Below are 24,023 nucleotides of genomic sequence, written 5' to 3'. Positions count from 1 at the left end.
CAACCATACTGCTCCTAACTGTCATTTTTCAAACCCAGCCTGTTACATGACAGCTAGCAGCTGATTGGCTGTTACTTTCTTCATCCACTTTATCTCCATACAGGGCTTAGTAAATAGACCCCATTGTTAAATATAATACCAGGGATTCATATTTAGTTACTGGTGAGAAATAGGCACATGCCACTATATTAGAAATTAGTGGAGTAAATGTTAGATGGCAGAAGCTACTTGCATACCCTCCAATATTTCACAGTTTAAAACCGGTGCAATGGGCGTGGCCACATATAAAGGGGCATGGCCATGTGTAAAGGTGGTGTGGCCACAGATGACTGTACACTGGGGTCTAGAAGCAGCAGCCCCTGGCTATTTACAGTTATACTCTGAGTGTGTACACTTTGAAGTTCATCTCTATATATCACTAGGGGCTGGGGGCAGCTGGCACTGGATGGTTACTGATACATAGCAACAATAACCAACCAGCGCCAGCTGCCCCAGCCCCTAGTGATATATAGAGGTGAACTTCAAAGTGTACACACTCACTGTATAAGGCAGTAAATAGTCAGCGCCAGCTCCTCTACACTGGCGCTGAGCACCGCTCAGTGTACACACAGACTGCAGACAGCCACAGAAGGATAGGTAGGAGATGCCTGTCAGTGTCACTGTGCAGCGCTGAGGGAGTCCATGTCACCGCAGCACTGCTAAGAAATCTGTATGCCTTACCAGAGGACCAAGTACAATACGGTACCAAGGTTTTGCTAGCCCAGACCATAAAAAAACGGTACTGTAACGGCTAAAATGGGACAGTTGTAGGCTATGTACTTGATGGCAGCAGAAATCCTAAATCCACGTAGATATATTCAGATGGAGAATCTAAACCTGCCAAAAGGGCAAGTGTCAGATTCGATGACACAACCAATAGTGCATCAAAAGACACACCAAAGTGTGGATGCTGAAAGTGGATGTCTCAATCCTTGCATACTGTATCTGGGCATGGATGTACACCAGAGAAGAACTTAATAGTGGTAGAGACGTGAGCAGCAAAAGATGTAGACACAAACATGGCTGCGCCCAACTTAGAATCAGGTCGGCAGTGTTTGTATATAACAACGTATTTACGGCTCTATTTATAAAAGGTGTGAATGCCCTATATTATCCATGACCTGTGATAGCAGGGCTTTTCCTAGCTTCAGCTGTTAATGTAGCGAATTACTGCTGAGTATAAAACTCTTCTGCAGTCTATTTTTCACAGACGAAAGAGAAAATGCAAGTGCACACTCTAAACAATAAGGACAATGGCAATCAGAATAATTATAATAAACTGTACAGTTTATAACATGGTGTAAAATTAAGGTTCTTAGCATAATTTATGGGCAAATAAAATGGGCCCACCTATCATGGCCAGGTTACCTCATTAGGTGGGTCCTAAGGTTAAAGTCCAGAGCACAGGACCCCCAGGCCAGCACAAACAAACTGACCCAAGGCATCACAGTACTGAAAAGTAGCAGTTTAAGTGTTAAAAGGTATTACATTAATAAGAAGTAGCAGCTCAATACTTACATAGGCAAGAAGTAGTAATTAGCGTGTTAAAAAGTCACATTACTGAAAAGCAGTTTAGGTACTGAAAAGTGTTAGATTAAGGGGTATATGCAATTAGTGGCGAATCGCGGCAAATTATCGGCCGTTTTTCAATTCGACACAATTCGACAGTCTAATTTCGGCAAGTGTGTGCCGAAATTAACCATATGCAATAAAAAACGGATTCGACAGTCCCGCTGCCGAAAAACGGCCGATTTGACGGATTTGTTTTTCCGATTTTTTAAAAACGGGTAAAAACGGGAAAAAACTCGGAAAAAAATGGCGTGGGGTCCCCCCTCCAAAGCATAACCAGCCTCGGGCTCTTCGAGCTGGTCCTGGTTCTAAAAATCCGGGGGGAAAATGGACAGGGGATCCCCCGTATTTTTAAAACCACCACCGGGCTCTGCACCTGGTGCTGGTGCAAAAAATACGGGGGACAAGAAGAGTAGGGGTCCCCCGTATTTTTTACACCAGCATCGGGCTCCACTAGCTGGACAGATAATGCCACAGCCGGGGGTCACTTTTATACAGCGCCCTGCGGCCGTGGCATTAAATATCCAACTAGTCACCCCTGGCCGGGGTACCCTGGGGGAGTGGGGACCCCTTCAATCAAGGGGTCCTGCCCCCAGCCACCCAAGGGCCAGGGGTGAAGCCCGAGGCTGTCCCCCCCATCCAAGGGCTGCGGATGGGAGGCTGATAGCCTTGAGAAAATGTAAAGAATATTGTTTTTTTTCCTGTAGTACTACAAGTCCTAGCAAGCCTCCCCCGCAAGCTGGTACTTGGAGAACCACAAGTACCAGCATGCGGGAGAAAAACGGGCCCGCTGGTACCTGTAGTAGTACTACTGGAAAAAAAATACCCAAATAAAAACAGGAGACACACACCTTGAGAGTAAAACTTTATTGCACACCTGCCGACACACACATACTTACCTATGTTGACCCGCCGACTGCCACGTCTCCTGATCCGACGATCCGGGGTACCTGTGAATCAAATTATACTCACCTCAATCCAGTGTCCAGATATAAACCCTCGTACTTGGCAAAAAAAGAAAACGAACAGCCGAACCAGCGGACTGAAAGGGGTCCCATGTTTACACATGAGACCCCTTTCCCCGAATGTCGGGACATCACGTGACTCCTGTCACCGAGGTCCCTTCAGCCAATCAGGAAGCGCTACTTCGTTGCACTCACCTGATTGGCTGTATGCGCGTGTGACCTCAGACAGCGCATCGCAAAGCCTCTCCATTACTTTCAATGGTGGGAACTTTGCGGGTAGCGGTGGGGTTACCCGCGGTCAGCCGCTGACCGCGGGTGACTTCACCGCTGACGCAAAGTTCCCACCATTGAGTATAATGGAGAGGCTTTGCGAGGCGCTGTCTGACAGCTCAGACGTGCAGCCAATCAGCAGAGTGCCAGGACGTTGCGCTCGCTGATTGGCAGATGGGACCTCGGTGACAGCAGTCACGTGGGGTCCCGGCATTCGGGGAAAGGGGTCTCATGTGTAAACATGGGACCCCTTTCAGTCCGCTGGTTCGGCTGTTCGTTTTCTTTTTTTGCCAAGTACGAGGGTTTATATCTGGACACTGGATTGAGGTGAGTATAATTTGATTCACAGGTACCCCGGATCGTCGGATCAGGAGACGTGGCAGTCGGCGGGTCAACATAGGTAAGTATGTGTGTGTCGGCAGGTGTGCAGTAAAGTTTTACTCTCAAGGTGTGTGTCTCCTGTTTTTATTTGGGTATTTTTTTCCAGTAGTACTACAGGTACCAGCGGGCCCGTTTTTCTCCCGCATGCTGGTACTTGTGGTTCTCCAAGTACCAGCTTGTGTGGGGAGGCTTGCTGGGACTTGTAGTACTACAGGAAAAAACAATATTTTTTACATTTTCTCAAGGCTATCAGCCTCCCATCCGCAGCCCTTGGATGTGGGGGACAGCCTCGGGCTTCACTTCTGGCCCTTGGGTGGCTGGGGGGGGACCCCTTGATTGAAGGGGTCCCCACTCCCCCAGGGTACCCCGGCCAGGGGTGACTAGTTGGATATTTAATGCCACGGCCGCAGGGCGCTGTATAAAAGTGACCCCCGGCTGTGGCATTATCTGTCCAGCTAGTGGAGCCCGATGCTGGTGTAAAAAATACGGGGGACCCCTACTCTTTTTGTCCCCCGTATTTTTTGCACCAGGCACAGAGCCCGGTGCTGGTTTTAAAAATACGGGGGATCCCCTGTCCATTTCCCCCCCGGATTTTTAGAACCAGGACTGGCTCGAAGAGCCCGAGGCTGGTTATGCTTTGGAGGGGGGACCCCACGCCATTTTTTGCCGGGATTTTACCATTCCATCTAAAAAAAAAAAAAAAAAAAAAAAAAATTTTTTTAAATATATAAATAATACTTGTGCCTCCCAAAAAGACAAACCAAGTACCTAATCCCTTCTAATATAAATAGATATGCTATTGCCAATAAAAAAAACACCCAAAAAAACATGTTTTAATTTTTTTTTATTAGATTCACCCACCAAAGTGTGGCGGATTGAAAATGACGAATTTACAGTCTAAAAGCACTGATGTCGAATTTCCAAACTTCAATTGAACATACTTTTGTCGAATTGCCGCATTTGTACCATTGCAGAAAAGTCGAATTTGACAAAGGTCGAATTTCAAAAAGTCGAATTTTGAAAGTCCGTTTTTTTGACGGAAAGTACTGAATTGCATTGTCGATTTTTTTTTTTTTTTTTGGCGAAAAAGTCCAGTTTTTCGACAATTTCGGGAATTCGACCGCAATTGCATATACCCCTAAGTGTTAGAGTAATGATGCCCTGAACAGCCTGACCACATCAACCCAGGGGGCCCACACCACGAACACATTCCTAATACTGACAAATTATATAATTTTATCCAGAATTTACCCTTCACAGTGCTTATTCCAATATGTAATCTGCAAATGAAAGGATGCATGAAATATTAGTATAATCTCTGTGCGTACACTCCAGTTGCCCTAGTTTTTGATGACTAGCGATCTCCTGACCTATGGTCACATAACTACATCCCGTTATGGACATATAGAGAACATATTTTTCTCTTTTTAATGTATATCAAATAAAGCATTTAGTTTTAATAGAACAATATGAAGGCCTGAGTGTGATTGATTGAGTGCGGTTAGGAAGGGGGCAACAAAACACGGCCAACTGGTGAGGTCTGACTTCCGTAGCCCATACATCAGCAATCACAATTTATTGTTTCACAGATCCTGTGATTTTATTCCCAGATATACAGTAGTGTTTCCCCAACCCATCTAACTTTGCCCATACATTACAGATATGTTTCAATGATTAGTAGATCATTTTTAGTTAAGCTGATCTGCCAATATTAAAAGACTCATCAGTTTACTAGAAACAGTGTGCAGATCTGCTGATTGTTACCCATACACTAGCAATCTACAGTTCCAATTGATCTATGAAATTAAACATGTTCACAAACCTAATTTAACAATCCCAACTGATTTGTGGCCGAAATCTGTGATCTGTGAACCCCATAGAGTAAATTGCAGATTTTCTGACACAATCATCTGCAAAACGTCAGATTGTCCCAATTGATTGCTGATGTATGGACACCTTAACTGATCTACAGCTTTTTTTTGCAAACAAATTTGGCAGTTTGCTAAACCTGTAAGTAGAAGATTATTTAAAAAAATAAAACATACTAATTCTGAGGGTTACAATGTTGTTATCTGTGCCTTTTGAAATACAGTATCAAACCAAATTCTTCATTTTGGAATTCTTTATATGGTCATCTTTGTATCCCTGGGAACAAAATCTTGAAGATCATTTTTGCTGTTTTAGGAAGAGAGAGCAACAGGAGTTTAAACTAGGATGACAAGTAACAATATGTGTTCCACCATGACTTTCTCTAAGATCTTGGAGATGAAAGGAAACATGCAGTAACTTGAAAGTAAATTCACATGAAGGCTTGGATTTTCAGAGTGAAAGTGCTAAGACAGCTGTTTCTGGACGGAAGGAAATCTCCCTATAGGGAGCAAGTTAATTGAATGGGAATTTCTGAGGCACCCTTAAATCTTGGATTGTCAAAAAAAAAAAAAAAGTTCTAACAAAGACATTCACTCTTTATCAGAGGCATAACTAGGGTTTTCGGAGCCCAGGGCAAGATGAAGAGTGCCCCCCCCCCCAAATAATAAATAAAAATAAAATGAAATAAAAAAACTATGTATGCATGTGTCCCAAAAAATGGGCGTGGTCACGCTCCAGAAGGGGCGTAGCCACCAGTGTCGTGTGGTGGGGTGAGGCAGAGCCTTTCCTGTCATACTAACATTTGTGCCAGAGTTTTGACTGTATAAAGTATATGATTACAAAGAATATGTTTGAAATATCTTCTTTGCATTATTCTAATCATTTTTATAGACAAAACTCTGAAGTAAAAATTCTATGGCACACCTGCTTATCTTTTCCACACATCTTTGATCAAAACTCACCAAATTTCAAGGCATTTATACTGCTCACCTGTGTATAATGCCCAGATATACCCTTTGGCTCAAATATTGCGTATAAATCTGGGTCTGGTGCTAGCCAGTGCCTCGTGAGCCATTAGCTCACCGCACGTCCCTGGTAGCCACATACCAGAAGGGGCATGGCTACTGAAAATGGGTTGTGCCAACATGACTATCACCCCCCTCCTGTGTCGCCTCTCAGCACTCTATCACCTACCCCTTGTGACGTCTCTCAGCACACCTTCATTCAATTTTTGAACATTACGGCAGTAGAGTCCCCTATTTACACCATACGCAGGCAGAGTCCCCTTTTTACACAGTACGCAGGCAGAGTCCCCTTTTTACACAGTACGCAGGCAGAGTCCCCTCTTTACACCGTACGCAGGCAGAGTCCCCTTTTTGCACCGTACGCAGGCAGAGTCCCCTTTTTACACCGTACGCAGGCAGAGTCCCCTTTTTACACAGTACGTAGGCAGAGTCCCCTTTTTACACAATACGCAGGCAGAGTCCCTTTTTTACACAGTACGCAGGCAGAGTCCCCTTTTTACACAGTACACACAGTGCCAGATACACATTGCCCCACAGTGCCAGATACACATTGCCCCACAGTGCCAGATACACATTGCCCCACAGTGTCAGATACACATTGCCCCACACAGTGCCAGATACACATTGCCCCACACAGTGCCATCTACACATTGCCCTACACAGTGCCAGATACACATTGCCCCACACAGTGACAGATACACATTGCCCCACACAGTGACAGATACACATTGCCCCACACAGTGACAGATACACATTGCTCCACACAGTGAGTCAGATACACATTGCTCCACACAGTGACAGCTACACATTGCCTTCACACAGTGAAAGATCATATAGCCCCAAGCCAGCTCCCCCCTCACCCGCTCACCCGTTCAGTCACAGCTGCCTCTGCTATGTGAGGGGAGGAGAGCGCAGCGCCTCTCCTGCCCCTCAATGCTGCTCCATGAAGTCCGACTCCGGTCTCCGGCGGCAGGTATCTTGGCATCGGTTCATTGGCCAATCAGAGCTCGTGGACCGGCAGCCAATCAAGAGCCGGTCTGCGAGCTCTGAATGGCTAACAAACAAAACGGAGACCAGACACAGCACATTGGTGGGCAGGAGAGGCTCTGTGCACTCCTCCCCTCACATAGCAGTGGGATGGGGGACGGCCCGAGCCGTGGACAGGCAGAGCAATAGTGGGGGCGAGTGGGCATGATGCCCTTGCCAGTGCCGGCGCCCCCCACTGCTGGGCCTGCCAAGGCGCCCAGGGCACGTGCCCTGCTCGACCTGGAGCAGGTTTTCATCCAGTATGTCTGTGTACATTGCTTCATTCATCTTTCCTCTATCCTAACTAGTATCCCAGTTCCTGCTGCTGAAAAACATCCCTACAGCATGTTGCTGCCACCACCATACTTTACTGTAGGGATGGTATTGGCCTGGTGATGAGCGGAGCCTGGTTTCCTCTAAACATGACGCCTGGCATTCACGCCAAAGAGTTCAATCTTTGTCTCATCAGACCAGAGAATTTTTTTTCTCATGGTCTGAGAGTCCTTCAGGTGCATTTTGGCAAACTCCATGTGGGCTGCCATGTGCTTTTTACTAAGGAGTGGCTTCCGTCTGGCCACTTCACCATACAGGCATGATTGGTGGATTGCTGCAGAGATGGTTGTCCTTCTGGAAGGTACCTGCTCTCTCCACAGAGGAACGCTGCAACTCTGACAGAGTGACCATCAGGTTCTTGGTCACCTCCCTGACTAGGGCTTTTCTCCCACGATCGCTCAGTTTAGACAGCCAGCCTGTCACACATCAGAGGCGGCGTTTGCCGCGCTTACCCCTGCGTGTCTGCTGGTCGGTGTTGCGGACTTTGCCTTCGGTGGGCCACGGGCTCCGGCGTCTGGCTGGCGCGGCTCCCGGCGCCGCCATGACACCGGGATCACGTGGACCGGGGGCAGGTGACATCATCAGACTGCTCCGCCAATCCAGCGCTGGCGGGAGATTCAAAGTCAGATGCCGGACAGAGCTTCAGTGCCTGAGTATCGTCTTTCCCTGACGTAGATGCCAGTGCTCTTGTTCCCGGCAAGGATCTCTGCATTTCCAGCTGCCAGTTCGCTGCACCGGTTCCAGTGTATTCAGCGGCCGGTATATCTCTCTGCGTTCCAGTCACCAGTGCTCCTAGGAATCAGCGTGGCTGCGGGCCTAAACCATCGTTCTCAAATTCTACAAACCAACAGCGTCTAAAACCCCTGCACTTCAGTTCCTCACATCATCAGCGTCTCAGTCTCCGTTCTCAAGTTCTACAAATCAACAGCGTCTAAAACCCCTGCACTTCAGTTCCTCACATCATCAGCGTCTCAGTCTCCATTCTCAAGTTCTACAAATCAAAAGCGTCTAAAACCCCTGCACTTCAGTTCCTCACATCATCAGCGTCTCAGTCTCCGTTCTCAAGTTCTACAAATCAACAGCGTCTAAAATCCCTGCACTTCAGTTCCTCACATCACCAGCGTCTCAGTCACCGTTCACAAGTCCCACAAATCAAACAGCGTCTTGGACCCTTGCACTTCAGTTCTTCACATCATCAGCGTCTCTGTCACCGCTCACAAGTTCTTCAACCATCTGTGCTATTAACCATCAATTATAAGTTCCACAAGTTATCAGTGACTTTTAAACATCACCCACAGTTTCTCAATTACCAGCATCTCTAATACTGCTCACAAAACCCTTCAGTGGGTCTGGACATTTCCCTCATTTATTCATTTTTGGCATTTGACTTTAAGTTGTTTTCCTCTGCAATAAATCTCTTTAATATTTAATCAAACTTCACTGTCAGCGTTCTGTATGAGGAAATCCTATATTAGGCCTCCCCTTTTCCAGCTCAGTTGTGGTTCCTCTTCCCAACCATCGGAAGAATCCCCGAGTTCACAACACCCTCAGTCTAGGCCAGTGACAGTATACTCAGGCCACATGGACCCGGGGAATCGGAACCCAGAGGCAAGAGCCATGCAGGACCTAGTTTCCCGAGTACAGAGTCAGGAAGCAGCACAGAATCAGGTGATGCATTATCTCCAGGAGTTATCTGGCCGGCTGGATCAAATCCAGACTTCGCTGGCTTCAGTGGTTCCAGCTCCAGTTCCAGTATCCGCTCCAGTGGTTGTCTCTGGCAATGTTTCCTCCTTGTCTGGAACCAGGTCACGCCTTCAGCTTCCCACTCCTCCTCGTTATAACGGGAATCCAAAAAATTGCCGTGGATTCCTCAATCAGTGTGAGGTACATTTCAAACTTCTCTCACACAACTTCCCTACTGATCGGTCCAAAGTGGCATACATTATCTCGTTGCTTGAGGGTTCAGCGTTGGAGTGGGTGTCACCGTTGTGAGAGCGATCAGATCCGTTAGTTTCTAGTTATACCAACTTCTTGGCGTCATTCCGAAGGATCTTTGATGAGCCTGGCAGGACGACTGCTGCCTCAGCTGACTTGCTCCGAGTTCGACAAGGCTCTCGTACAGTAGGACAGTATGTAATTCACTTTCAAACTATAGCTTCTGAACTGAGCTGGAATAATGATGCCCTTCGGGCTGCTTTTTGGAACGGGCTCTCGGATCGTTTAAAAGACGAGTTGATTATTAGAGATCTGCCAGATTCCTTGGATCAGTTGATCTCACTCTGTGTAAAGGTGGATCTTCGTATGCAGGAACGAGGTGGTGAACGTAGTCGGTCTGACCGGTTGAGACTCTGATCTCTTCCTTCTAAGCAGACAGTTAATTCCAGTCCATATGAACCCATGCAGATTAATCGGTCTCGGCTGTACCCAGAAGAGCGTCAGCGTCGGCGTGAGGGTAGACTTTGCCTCTACTGTGGAGCCGCGGATCATTTCCTCAAGTCTTGCAAGTCTCGCCCGGGAAATGGGCAGTCCTAGCTTGTTCTGGAGAAGTCAAGCTAGGGGTTGTTTATCAATCTTCTCCGGCAGTGGACTGTCTGCTTTCTGTATCTCTGTTTTCTGAGTCTGAAGTCAAAACCGTTAAGACACTGTTGGACTCAGGAGCTGCGGGGAATTTTATTTCCCTTTCCTGTGCCCAGAATCTGGATTTGAAGTTACAGTCTGTCGAACGAACTATTACGATAACTGCTATTAATGGTACCCAAATTCCTAATGCTCTGATTACAAGTCATACTATGCCAATCAAGCTGCAAGTGGGAGCTTTGCACCAAGAACATCTGGAGTTCCTCGTGATTCAGGAGATGTCTCACGATCTCGTCCTTGGTCTTCCCTGGCTCAAGCTTCACAACCCTCACGTCGACTGGAGGTCGACACAGATAATTTCTTGGAGTCCATTCTGTCACTCGAATTGTCTTACTCCTGTCTACCCACTTCGTGCATCGTCTAAGTCGGACGTAGAGCTTATTCCAGAGGCTTATCGGGAGTTTACAGATGTCTTCTCGGAACAGGCGGCCGATAAGTTATCACCGCATAGACCCTGGGACTGTCCTATTGAGCTCATTCCGGGGGAAATGCCACCTCGAGGTCGTACCTATCCTTTGTCAGTACCTGAGACTCAAGCCATGTCAGAATATATCAAGTCTAATCTGCAGAAGGGATTCATCCGCCCCTCTACTTCCCCAGCGGGAGCAGGCTTCTTCTTTGTGAAGAAAAAAGATGTAGGCCTGAGGCCATGTATCGATTATCGTGGTCTAAATGAAGTCACCATTAAGAACAAGTATCCTCTGCCGCTCATCACGGAGCTTTTCGATAGAGTTCGCGGAGCTCGAGTCTTCACTAAGCTCGATTTAAGGGGAGCTTATAACTTGATACGTATCCGACAAGGGGACGAATGGAAGATGGCCTTCAATACTAGGGACGGGCATTATGAGTACCTGGTAATGGCGTTTGGCCTCAGCAACACCCCCGTCGTCTTCCAGGGATTCATTAATAAAGTCTTTCGGGACATGTTATACCTAAATGTGGTGGTATATTTGGACGACATCCTGATATTTTCGAAGAATCTCTCGGAGCACAGAATACAAGTTAAGGAGGTACTCCTTCGGTTGCGAGAGAACCATCTTTATGGCAGATTTCCAAGTGCACCTTTGAGGTCCCATCTATTCCATTTCTGGGCTACATTATTTCAGGTACGGAGTTGCGTATGGATCCGGAGAAACTTTCTGCTATTCGGGACTGGACTCAGCCTCTTTCCCTGAAAGCAGTGCAACGGTTTCTAGGGTTCGCAAATTACTACCGGAAATTCATAAGGGGTTTCTCTACTATTGTGGCGCCTATTACTGCCCTAACCAAGAAAGGGGCTGACCCAAGCCATTGGTCCTCTGAAGCTGTAGCAGCGTTCGCTCAGTTGAAGGCAGCCTTTATGACCGCTCCGGTACTTCAGCAGCCAGACTTTCTAAAACCATTATTTCTGGAGGTTGATGCTTCTACGGTAGGCATAGGCAGGGCCGTTTCTTGGGGCAGGCGAGCAGTGCAACCGCACTGGGCGCCTGCCAGGGCACTAACTGTGGCTCCCTGCTTCCCCCTTCTATTTCTCCCCGAGTAACCCGCTCGGGGGGAGGAGTTTCACGGAATGACGCAGTTGCGTCGTTACGTCACGATGCAACCCCGTCACTCCGCGAAACTCCCCCCCCCCCCGAGCGGAGTACAGAGGGGGATCCAAGTTAGGAAGAGGGAAAGGCCGGCGCGAGGAGCGACTGGTGAGGCGGGCCGAAGAGCGGTAATCGCCTCTGTAAGTATTCTCTCTCTCTCTCAATGTGTAAAATGGGGACACCTGCCATAATGTGTGAAATGGGGACTCTTGCCTGCCGTAGTGTGGGGATTTAATGTATCAAGGGCATTGCGGTGTGTGGCATAATATGGTGCAGGGGGCATTACTGTGTGGGGCTTAATATGGTAGAATTTTTTTTTCCTGTGGTGGTCAAAAACTGGATTGTGAGGTAGTCTTTTCAGACGAGGCCATGCCCATTTAAATGAGGCCACACCCATTTAGATGAGGCCACGACCCCTTGCCGGGTGCGCGCACAAGTTGTTTTTTATCTGTCACGATCCGGGTATCTGGACGCCATTACCTGCCTTTCAGATGTCTCCTGAGGCTCGCTCAGCGTTCCAAGGCCGGATCTCATCTGTGTCCACATACTGCACATGCCTCCTGTCACGCTGAGATGCTGTCACAGTTGCGCCATGTTTGAATCCTGCATGGCGTCTCCCGTTCTCCGCGGCCTCCGCCGCCGCTCCTGTGTTATAGGTGCAGGTTGTCAGTGTGGTGTTCCATACCTGCCGCGGCCTCCGTTGTCATCCACGAGTCTCAGCATACATTTGTCAGTCTGGCGTCTCCTGTCCTCTGTGGCCGGCGCCGCCATTACAGTTATGTTTCCACATGGTTTCCCAAGCCAGTATTCCCTCCAAGTTCTAACATGGGCGCAGCCATGTTGGATCTAATCACGTCTAAGTTCCTCCAATCCACTGCCTCTGGAAATCTGCATAATTGCCCAGCCAATGCCTGCATTGCTGCATGTATAAGTATCCTGTGTCTGGGCCAGGAAATTGTCAGTGCTTTGTTTGTCATACCTTGTTCCAGTCTCTCTCCTGTGGTTGTGTTTCCAGGTTCCAGCTCCTGTCTCCAGCATCCACCAAAGAGATCCGCACCTGCCTACCATCCTGCTGTGCAGCCTGACTCTGCAGTCCTCCGTGGCTGATCCAGCTTCCAGCTATTTCATCTGCTTCCAGCAGTATCCACTACCACCAGTAATCACCCTTCAATTCCTCTGTTTCCACGCTCCCTAGCATCTTACTATATCCACTCCGTGTTTCATCACCTGGCTGGTTCCACCCAGCATTCATTCAGTGACTTTATCATCTGGCTGATTCCATTCCGCATCCACTCCGTGTCTTACCACCTGGCTGGTTCCATCCAGCAATTACAACAGCTGATTCAAGTTACCAACTTCATCTGTTCCATCTACTGGCATGTTCCTTGGATATCTTCACTACTACAGCCAGGCCTGGTAAGGTTATTCCATCTAAGGACTGTAACAGCTGTTCTTACCTACCAGTGTCCTGTGTAACCATTTCATGGTCAGAGTGCTCCAGGAATCATATTATTTATCATTGCCATTATTTACCTTGAATGCTATTTGTTTACATGGAGTCTGTTAATAAACTTTTATTTTGACTTTTACCTGGTTGTCATGGTCACACCTTCGGGTTTCCTTTTAACACTGACATGTCCAGGGGTCTGATTAAACCTCCCCGGTTTAAGTTCCTCTCAGCCCCTACAACTGAGGCTTTCTCCTGTCAGCCAAAACCCTCAGTTGTGACATTATCTAGGTGTGGGGGAGGGGGGGCACTATTTATGTCATGGGGGGCGCATTTTTAAATCTCGCACTGGGAGCCAAATTGGCTAGAAACAGCCCTGGGCATAGGTGCCGTACTTTCGCAGTACGCTCCAGATGGGAAGTTACATCCATGTTGTTTCCATTCTCGCAAGTTCTCCCCTGCTGAATTAAATTACACCATTGGAGATAAAGAGCTGTTGGCAATTAAATCTGCCTTAGAAGAATGGAGATATCTTTTGGAAGGTGCTAAACACCTAATTACAATTTTCACGGATCACAAGAATTTACTGTATCTCAAGACGGCCCAGTGCTTGAATCCCCGTCAAGCAAGATGGGCACTCTTCTTTGCTCGATTTTCGTTTGTCATTAAGTACCGGGCTGGAACTCTTAACACCAAGGCGGATGCCCTATCCCGTGTTACAAGTCTTGAATCCGGTTGCCTGCAAATTGGGATTGCCTTACCATCTCCGGATACCAAATTCCTTCCATGTCTCTCTTCTTCGCCCTCTTGTTTTGAACCGATTTCATTCCAAGTCCCCAAGGCCAACCTCTGCAGAGGCTGAAGAGGATACGGACTTTGAGATCAAAGCCATTCTTGATTCTCGCTATCTCCACAAGAATCTACAGTATTTGGTGGAATGGAAAGGTTGTGGCCCCGAGGAAAGGAGCTGGGTCAAAGCTACTGAAGTTACGGCTCCCCGACTGGTGCGGATGTTCCATTCCAGACATCCAACAAAACCTGGAAAGTGTCCAGGGGCCACTCCTGGAGGAGGGGGTACTGTCACACATCAGAGGCGGCGTTCGCCGCGCTTACCCCTGCGTGTCTGCTGGTCGGTGTTGCGGCCTTTGCCTTCGGTGGGCCACGGGCTCCGGCGTCTGGCTGGCATGGCTCCCGGCGGTTCTCCGGGGCATGGGCGCCGCCATGACACCTGGCATCACGTGGATGGGGGGCAGGTGACATCATCAGACTGCTCCGCCAATCTAGCGCTGGCGGGAGATTCAAAGTCAGATGCCGGACAGAGCTTCAGTGCCTGAGTATTGTCTTTCCCTGACGTAGATGCCAGTGCTCTTGTTCCCGGCAAGGATCTCTGCAGTTGTACTCCAGTGTCTCCGGCATTTCCAGCTGCCAGTTCGCTGCACCGGTTCCAGTGTATTTAGCGGCCGGTATATCTCTCTGCGTTCCAGTCACCAGTGCTCCTAGGAATCAGCGTGGCTGCGGGCCTAAACCATCGTTCTCAAATTCTACAAACCAACAGCGTCTAAAACCCCTGCACTTCAGTTCCTCACATCATCAGCGTCTCAGTCTCCGTTCTCAAGTTCTACAAATCAACAGCGTCTAAAACCCCTGCACTTCAGTTCCTCACATCATCAGCGTCTCAGTCTCCGTTCTCAAGTTCTACAAATCAACAGCGTCTAAAACCCCTGCACTTCAGTTCCTCACATCATCAGCGTCTCAGTCTCCGTTCTCAAGTTCTACAAATCAACAGCGTCTAAAACCCCTGCACTTCAGTTCCTCACATCACCTGCGTCTCAGTCACCGTTCACAAGTCCCACAAATCAAACAGCGTCTTGGACTCTTGCACTTCAGTTCTTCACATCATCAGCATCTCTGTCACCGCTCACAAGTTCTTCAACCATCTGTGCTATTAACCATCAATTATAAGTTCCACAAGTTATCAGTGACTTTTAAACATCACCCACAGTTTCTTCAATTACCAGCATCTCTAATACTGCTCACAAAACCCTTCAGTGGGTCTGGACATTTCCCTCATTTATTCCTTTTTGGCATTTGACTTTAAGTTGTTTTCCTCTGCAATAAATCTCTTTAATATTTCATCAAACTTCACTGTCAGCGTTCTGTATGAGGAAATCCTATATTAGGCCTCCCCTTTTCCAGCTCAGTTGTGGTTCCTCTTCCCAACCATCGGAAGAATCCCCGAGTTCACAACACCCTCAGTCTAGGCCATTGACACAGCCAGCTCTAGGAAAAGTCCTGATGGTTCCCGACTTCTTCCATTTACGGATGATGGAGGTCACTGTGCTCATTGGGACCTTCAATGCAGCAGATATTTTTCTGTACCCTTCCCCAGATTTGTGCCTTGAGACAATCCTGTCTTGGAGGTCTACAGACAATTCCTAAGACTTCATGCTTGGTTTGTGCTCAGACATGCACTGTCAAGTGTGGGACCTTATAAAGACAGGTGTGTGCCTTTCCAAATCATGTCTAATCAATTGAATTTACCACAGGTGGACTCCAATTAAGCTGTAGGAACATCTCAAGGATGATCAGTGGAAACAGGATGCATCTGAGCTCAATTTTGAGCTTCATGGCAAATGCTGTGAATACTTATGTATGTGTGATTTCTTAGTTTTTTATTTTTAATAAATTTGGAAAAATCTCAAAAACAAAATGTTACGTTGTCATTATGGGAAATTGTGTGTAGAATTTTGAGGGCAAAAATGAATTTATTCCATTTTGGAATAAGGCTGTAGCATTATAAAATGTTGAAAAAGTGAAGTGCTGTGAATACCTTCTGGATGCACTGTACAGTGTCTGTGTGTGTATGTGTATATGTATATATATATATATATATATATATATATATTCTTAAATATAAAGTAACATTAATTTAAGCAAATGTATTTTAACCTTATGATTTATGATATTTATACTTAAGCTATGCAATTTTGATATGAAAACTGCAATATGCAATATATCATAAACACGACTGCAGCCTAGTGTACAGCAACAGCGATTTCATAAAAATCAAAAGCGATCAGCAGCTGCTTTTTGCTAAATAATACTGAATAATCTTATGTATGAAGGGACATTGTTTATGGCAAAATCCTTTTTACCAATTGTTGGCTGCTTTTTTTTAAGCTATGTTCAGATGATGCCATGTATTTTGATGTGGAGACTTTTAATATTTCCATCACCTCATAGATATTATTTTCTTAACTCTTGCTACAGCAGCAGAATTCTTTGCCATTCTGAATGACCCCATATTCTAGTTATTGTATAGCTACCATAACATTTCAGTGCAAATCTAATATCCATCTTGGTGTATCTGGGAAGGAGGGGGGGGGGGGGGCATGACCAGGTTCGTGTAGCATAGGTGTAGTTTATCCTCCTCAGTGTATCCACATTTCCTTATTTTATATATCTCTACTAGGATTATTTTACAGATGGAAAGAGAGCCCTCCACAAAGACCCACAACAGAACTTTGAACTTGAATATGCAATAGAAAACGGCACACACACAACGTTAAAGTTTAGCAGACCATTTCAAACATGTGACCTTCATGATAGGAATATAACGGTAAGTTACAATAATATTTATATTAAAACCATAACTTGGGATAATAATTACATTTTCACTTTGTGCTGTTTCAGGAAAGTACAGTACGAGTAATTTGGGCATACCATGCTAATGACATTGATGGCACTGGACCAACATACCATGGATCAAATCGTGGTCAGAAGAGCTTACGCTTACTAAATCCAAAAAAAAATAATTTTATATCTGCAGAAACGTCATCTTTCAATTTCACAAATCTGGACGTAAGTTTCAATTTTGATTATAGAGATTTCAACATATAAACAACCATTTTTAAATTGTGAAGATTTAATAATTAAGGGATCTGTTTCTGAAGTTTACAAAAGCCCTTTCTCTTAGTTGGCAGATTGGCTTTTCTCTACTTCTCTCCCCACCTGGTGAAACTATTTTGTGGATGAGGTGCACTACTGTGCAGCGGCACTTGCACATTTTAACCTAACTGTATGCTTGGAACAATCAACTTACCATTTATCTAGCACCGTATAGAAGATATAAGCTAGCATCTGATTGGTTGCTATGAGCAACATCTCCACTACTATAAACTCGCACATTTGTAAATATACCAGTACGTCTTACAATGTAATTCAAAGACATGACCTGTGGGCAGCAGAATTATTGGGGGTGCTTGATCACCCACCGTATCCACTGAGATGGCTTCTATGGAGTTATAAAGATGATTAGTCACAAAATACAGCATGAGCAATGTTTTCTATCACTTTGCATTTCTAGCCCCAAACCATAACTAGGTTTTAAAGAAGTTCAAAACTTGAAGCTTTTCATATATTTTTTTTCAAGACAGGTTCCTATTCCAAATAAAGATACTACATACTGGTGTCAGATGTTTAAGATGCCAGTACTGGACAAGAAGCATCACATTATTAAGGTATGTAGTATATTTCCAGTGGCAAACGCAGGATTTGCATGGGGGGGTTTCCAGAACTGGGTGGAGCCAAGCACGGGGGTGGGGACTGAGGTGACCCAGTATATGCTGGGTCCGTAAAACTAGTGTGTCTGTGTGTATATATATATACATACCTCCCAACTTTTAATATCTGGAAGGTGGGACAAACGCGCGGCTTTGCTGCGGAAAAGGGGTGTGGCCTAAGAAAAGGGGCGTGACTTCTCGGAGGACCCGCGATCGCGAGCCACGCCCCCATTTTCATCACTAAGGGGGCATGCCCAGCGCTCTGTGAGCCGCTGTGAGCCGCTGGCATGCCCCCTCTCCCTCTGACTCCAGTGGATAGATGCTGTGCGCATGCGCACAGCGTCTATTCACCACTGCTCTGCTAAGCAGGGCAGTGAGAGACAGAGCCTCCCAACTGCCACCCCCCACCGCGGGACACTGCGGCCCGCGGGTGGGACAGCGGGACAGTCCCCAAAAAATGGGACTGTCCCGCGAAAATTGGGAGAGTTGGGAGGTATGCATCTATCTATCTATCTATCTATCTATCTATCTATCTATCTATCTACACACACATATATATACTGTATATATACACACACACACATATATATATATATATATATATATACATACAATACATATATACATATACACATAGCATATTAAACATGCATACATATATATATATACATACAGTACACGTATATACGCATGTGTATATATATCATATGTGTGTGTGTTTATATGTATGTATATACATGTGTGTATATATGTATGCACATGGATATATATGTACTATAATTAAAATAAAGTAAACTTTTATTAAGCACTTACAAGTGCCACCAGGAAGACAGCAGGCTTCAGAGGACGCTAGACAGCCATTAATAATACTCATGCAGCTAAAAAAAAATAATGTGTTTTTCTGGGTGCCCGGAAACCCCCCCTGGGTGCGCCACTGATTTCTAGACAGAGTTTATCTTTGCCAGTATAGGTAATGTATATCATATTCTTTCATCTACTGTCTGCTTAACAGACTTTCAGGGGTCAATTTGCTAAGCATTGTGTTCTAAATCCGAGCAAATCCAAACAAGTTGATGCCTGAAATATAAAAAAGGAAACAAAACTAATAAAATCATTACTCTTTTATATTTCAGACATAAACATAGGTTTCCATGCATAAACCAAGCATACACAGTAGTGCTGCAGGGTCCTGTAGCAGAGGCTATGTGGTCACATTAAAGTTTACTTTGCTTCTAACCAGGGGTTAAAATGAGCCGGAACGGGGTGGAACTGCGTTCCGTCAGTTCCACTTGGACGTTCTGCCGCAGGGAGATGCCGTCCGCCCGCTGAGATTGTTTTACCAGTGGGCCCTCGGCTCTCTCTGCACAGCAGAAGCAGGCGGCAGGAGCTCACTATGAGCTCCGGCTTCCGGCTCCCTGCTCTGTCAGTGTGCGCTATGGGAGAGACGTCATGACGTCTCTCTCATAGTGCTGAGGAGCGGACGCCAGGAGGACTGCTGCAGTCGGACGTGGGAGCGGGACTTAGTAAGTAGGGTGCTAACTACTGGGGGCAAACTACAAGGGGGCTACCTACTGGACAAAAAACAAAGGGCAAGCTAATGGGGGCAAAATACAAGGGGGCTAACTACTGGGGGCAAACTACGGGGGGGCCAACTACCTCCGGGCAAACTACAATGGGGCAAGCTACTGGGGGCAAACTACAAGGGGGAAAACTACTGGGGCCAAACTACAGGGGCTCATTACTACTGGGACATAATTACAGGGGCTCATTACTACTGGGGCATAACTACAGGGGCATTACTACTTGGGGGTAAACTACTGGGGACATAACTACAGGGGCTAAACTACATGGGGCATTACTACTTTGGTGCTAAACTACAGGGGGGCTAAACTACAAGGGGGCAAACTACAGGGGGGCATTACTACTGGGGGCAAACTAATTGGGGGCAAAGTACATGGGGCTAAACTACAGGGGCTAACTACAAGGGGGCAAGCTACTGGGGGCAAACTACAAGGGGGCAAACTACAGGGGCGCATTTACTACTGGAGGCATAACTACAGGGGCTAAACTATTGGGGGCTAAACTACAGGGGCTGAACTACTGGGGCATTACTACTGGAGGCTAAACTACATGGGGCAAACTACATGAGGACTAAACTACAGGGGCTAAACTACTGGGGGCATTACCACTAGGAGGCTAAACTAAAGTGGGGGTAAACTACTGGAGTCATAACTGCAGGGGCATTACCACTGGGGCTAAACTACTGGGGGCATAACTACTGGGGCTAAATGACTGGGGGCATTACTACAGGCAACATTACTACTGGGGGCAATACTATACAGGGGCATTACCATTAAGGGCATTACTAATGAGGGCACTACTAATGAGGGCATTGTAAAGGGGGCACTTCATAAGGGGCATCACTCCTGGGGACATAAGGGGCACTACTACTGGGGGCATTGTATAAGGGGCACCACTACTATGGGCTCTATATAAGGGGCACTACCACTGTGGGCACTACCAGTACAGTGGACATTGCACAAGGAGCACTACTACTGTGGGCATAGTAAGAGGGGCGCTACTGCTGTGGGCATTGTGTTTTACAGGGTGCTACTACTGTGGACATTATGTGTATTAGGGGTGCTACTACTGTGGGCATTATTACTATTGTGTGACCACGCCCCTTTCTTTTTGACACCACACCCCTTTTGCTCACGCAATACCTTTATTGCATGGGCGTCAGGGGGAGGTGGGATGAGTTCCACCACCTCTCTAGGACCACTTTAAGCACTGCTTCTAACACATCACAGCTATATGCTTCTTTTGGAATCCCTGTCCCTATGTGTTTTTCTTAATACATTAGGGCAGTGGTTCTCAAACTTGGTCCTCAGGACCCCACACAGTGCATGTTTTGCAGGTAACCCAGCAGGTGCACAGGTGTATTAATTACTCACTGACACATTTTAAAAGGTCCACAGGTGGAGCTAATTATTTCACTTGTGATTCTGTGAGGAGACCTGCAAAACATGCACCGTGTGGGGTCCTGAGGACCGAGTTTGAGAACCTGTGCATTAGGGTATTATAACATTTCTTATTTCTGCAATACCTCTGTGACTGTTTGTTATTACCCAATTTTGTTATATCATTGTTATTTCCACTTGTAAAGCGCAACGGAATTTGCTGCGCTATATAAGAATCTGTTAATAAATAATATTAAATAAATAATAAATAATGAATAAATATTACCCATAGACTTTGACCTGCAGTAATAATGCTGGATTCTCATTAAACCTACCTCTTGCCAACATATGTACAGTAGGTTTCTTTCTACATGGAAGTAATACACCAGGATGCCATTTTAAAGTCTATAGGGTCTATCTACTAAGCCGTGAATGGAGATAAAGCACCAGCCATTCTGCTCCTGTAATTTTTTTTAAACCAGCCTGTGACATGGTAGTTAGGAGCTGATTGGCTGGTACTTTATCTCTGTCATTTTATCTTCTTCCAAAGCTTAGTAAATAGACCCCCATGTGGTCTATTCATGAAGCAGTGAAAAGTGTGGAGAGGTGAACCAGTGGAGAAGTTGCCCATGGCAACCCACCAGCATTGAAGTAACATTTATAATTTGCATACTATGCAATTGTACTGAGCAGCTGATTGGTTGCCATGGGAAACTTCTCCACAGACACCACAATTTTCACTGCTCATGAATAGACCCCACTTTCTGGTGAACTGTTAAAGGTACTGTACACTAATTGTGCAGCATAAATTATGGATCCTAGGGAAACACTGTTCTGGTAGAAGAATTCATTAGTAATGCCAAAGTCTCTATACATACAAATGTCAAACAGACCTCAATTCAACAGTGTTATTGACAGTGTGCAGAAGAGACAGTCTGGCCATGAGCACCTAATAAAAGCCAATGGATGACAGTAACAATGCATTCTTTTATTCTATGTCCTTAACTGACACACTTGTTCTGAGCAAATTGCATCATAGACATGGAAACAAGAAAGGAATTGTCATGTCGACTGTATGATTTGTTATTAGCCAACAATGTCATGACGTGATACATCGAAACATCTTTTCTCTACTCTAATTAATCTCACTTTCAGCATGTCTTATGTGTAATATATTTATATATTTGTGTACAAACATATCTAAGCCCTGTCCTGGCACATTATTTATATTTTATCCCAAAAATGTATCCAAATTCTTAAATTAGTAAAGCCAATAGCAGTATTTCAATTTGTGGCAATCCATTGGAAATTTCCTAGGTACCATCTCTTAACCCCTTTGTTGCATATAAATTGGAAAGAGATGAGACCCCTCTTTCAAATAATACTGCATGTCCAGTTCCTCGTTATTTTCTGCTGGTCCCTTGTGATCACCAGGCAATGGGCCTGATTCAGCAATGGATGCAATTCCAATGTTTTTGCAATTGACCAATGTTGTGTCCATCATGCATCTGTCTGAGTCACACTGTGCATGTGCCGCAATGGTCTTGCGATGGGCATCATGGGGTGGATTAAGGGCCCAATTCAGACTTGGACGCAGCCACGCCGTCGCTCGCAGCGGCCCCATCCAGGTGGTCTGTGTACGCGCACCAGCTGCTGTATGCGTGCACCACCTTACACGTTGCGGCCGCAATGTGATTGACAGTGGCAGCAGTTGGGGAGGCGTCATTGTGGCGTAGGGCGGGGCAGGGCATTTCAAATGGGGGCAGGCCGGAATCGTTTTCAGGGCTGCGTGATGTCCCACGCAGCCGCTTCGGAAAATAAATGCCCACCAACTACCTGACAGCGCAGCTAGGCTACTCTGTCAGCGGTCACCTTAGTTCTGATCGGCCTACATTGGGAGGCAGTCGCACACATGCTGGGCAGCCTTTCCCTGTGCTGAGCGGCCCCCAGCATGTGAGGAGATGAACGCATGTCTGGCTGCATATGCAACAATCTGCGTTCATCTCTAAATAACCCCCAAAGTCACTAAGTGATTACAGACAGTGACTGTTTGGGGGAGGTACAGATGTAGCCATGCTCAGCGTTATCGCTATGTGTATGCATTATTCACCATGCTGCAAATAGTGCGCATTAATTCACGGGCACACTAGCCACGCCATCCGTGCTGCGATGTTGAGCGTGGCTACAAAAATACAGGCATGTCACGACCATTTGGCGGGGGGGGGGGGGGAGGCTCAGCCTGCGGCCTTGTCTTTATAAGCTGTAAAAACGGCAGTGGCATCTTACAGTAGTTCCATAGGGCATACTTAGCGACCGCAGAGTTTTTCAGATGTTCAGTGGTGCCACCGATGTTCCACCTTGTACATAAGCATAAGTTCTGAGGCACAGATATGTCTCAGTACAAATCCCAGCAGCCGCGATTAGTGTCCACCTCTGAACCAAGCCAAATATTACCCTGTGCTATGGGAGTCAAAGGGAGACAAGCGGGACTCCCATGCATGCGAAGCGCGTGTCCGAAAAGGGGGCATGCCCTAAACAAATGGGGGTGTGGCCTCGCGGTAGTGCCGCGATAGCGAGTCACGACCCTGCGTGTCATCACTAAAGGGGGCATGACCAGCGCTTTGTGAGCTGCTGGCAGGCCCCCTCTCCCTCTGGCTTAATAGACGCTGTGCGCATGCTCACATCTGCTAAGCATGGCAGCAATGACAGGAGCCTAACTGAACCCCATCGCGGGACACTGCGGCCCGCGGGTGAGACAGCAGGTCAGTCCCAAAAAGAAGGGACAGTTCAGAGGTATGATTAAACTACTTTAATTCGAATTTGATCAGGGCTGACATTGTGCTTACGGAAGTATTGTGACATAACACACTTGTTTCCTGTCTATGGGTGGGAGGGCACTACGTACTATATTTGCATATACCATACTTGCCTACCTGACCCTCTCCATGAGGGAGAAAATGCTCTGTTCCTGGACTTTCCTGGTAATGTATGATTGCCATCTATATCATGCAGAACAAAGTGAAAACTTTAAACAAAAAAACAAAAAATATGTTTGAAAGTATGAGAAATGTACACAAGTGAGAAACATGTAGCAGTGGTTCTCAGCTCCAGTCCTCAAGTACCACCAACAGGTCATGTTTTGCAGATTGCTTTAATCATGCACAGGTGAGTTACTCAATTGTGTTGGGTCAGAAATTATCCCACCTGCTTCCACTGACAGAAATACTGGAACCATGACCAGTTAGAGAACCACTGCACTATTGTACTTTAACGCTACTGCATTCCATTGACGAGTCTTCACTAATAATCAGAAGTATTCACTAAGTAATAATCAGAAGTATTCAAATTTGTGCCTTGAATGCTGTCCTCCCA

General features: G+C 46.3%; 1 protein-coding gene across 1 annotated transcript in view; it reads left to right on the top strand.

Annotated features, from left to right (window-relative positions):
• MOXD1 (monooxygenase DBH like 1) overlaps positions 1-24,023 on the top strand; it is a 193,168-nt gene that overhangs the window by 42,274 nt on the left and 126,871 nt on the right. The window contains exons 2-4 of the mRNA XM_063919716.1: positions 16,602-16,748; positions 16,823-16,990; positions 17,566-17,649. Coding sequence (XP_063775786.1) covers positions 16,602-16,748; positions 16,823-16,990; positions 17,566-17,649 — 399 coding nt within the window. The remainder of the gene's footprint in view (positions 1-16,601; positions 16,749-16,822; positions 16,991-17,565; positions 17,650-24,023) is intronic.

Source organism: Pseudophryne corroboree, chromosome 4 (assembly GCF_028390025.1).
Source record: "Pseudophryne corroboree isolate aPseCor3 chromosome 4, aPseCor3.hap2, whole genome shotgun sequence".
NCBI lineage: Eukaryota > Metazoa > Chordata > Amphibia > Anura > Myobatrachidae > Pseudophryne > Pseudophryne corroboree.
The sequence above is the reverse complement of the archived record's forward strand: the minus strand, read 5'-3'. Positions and strand labels throughout refer to the sequence as shown.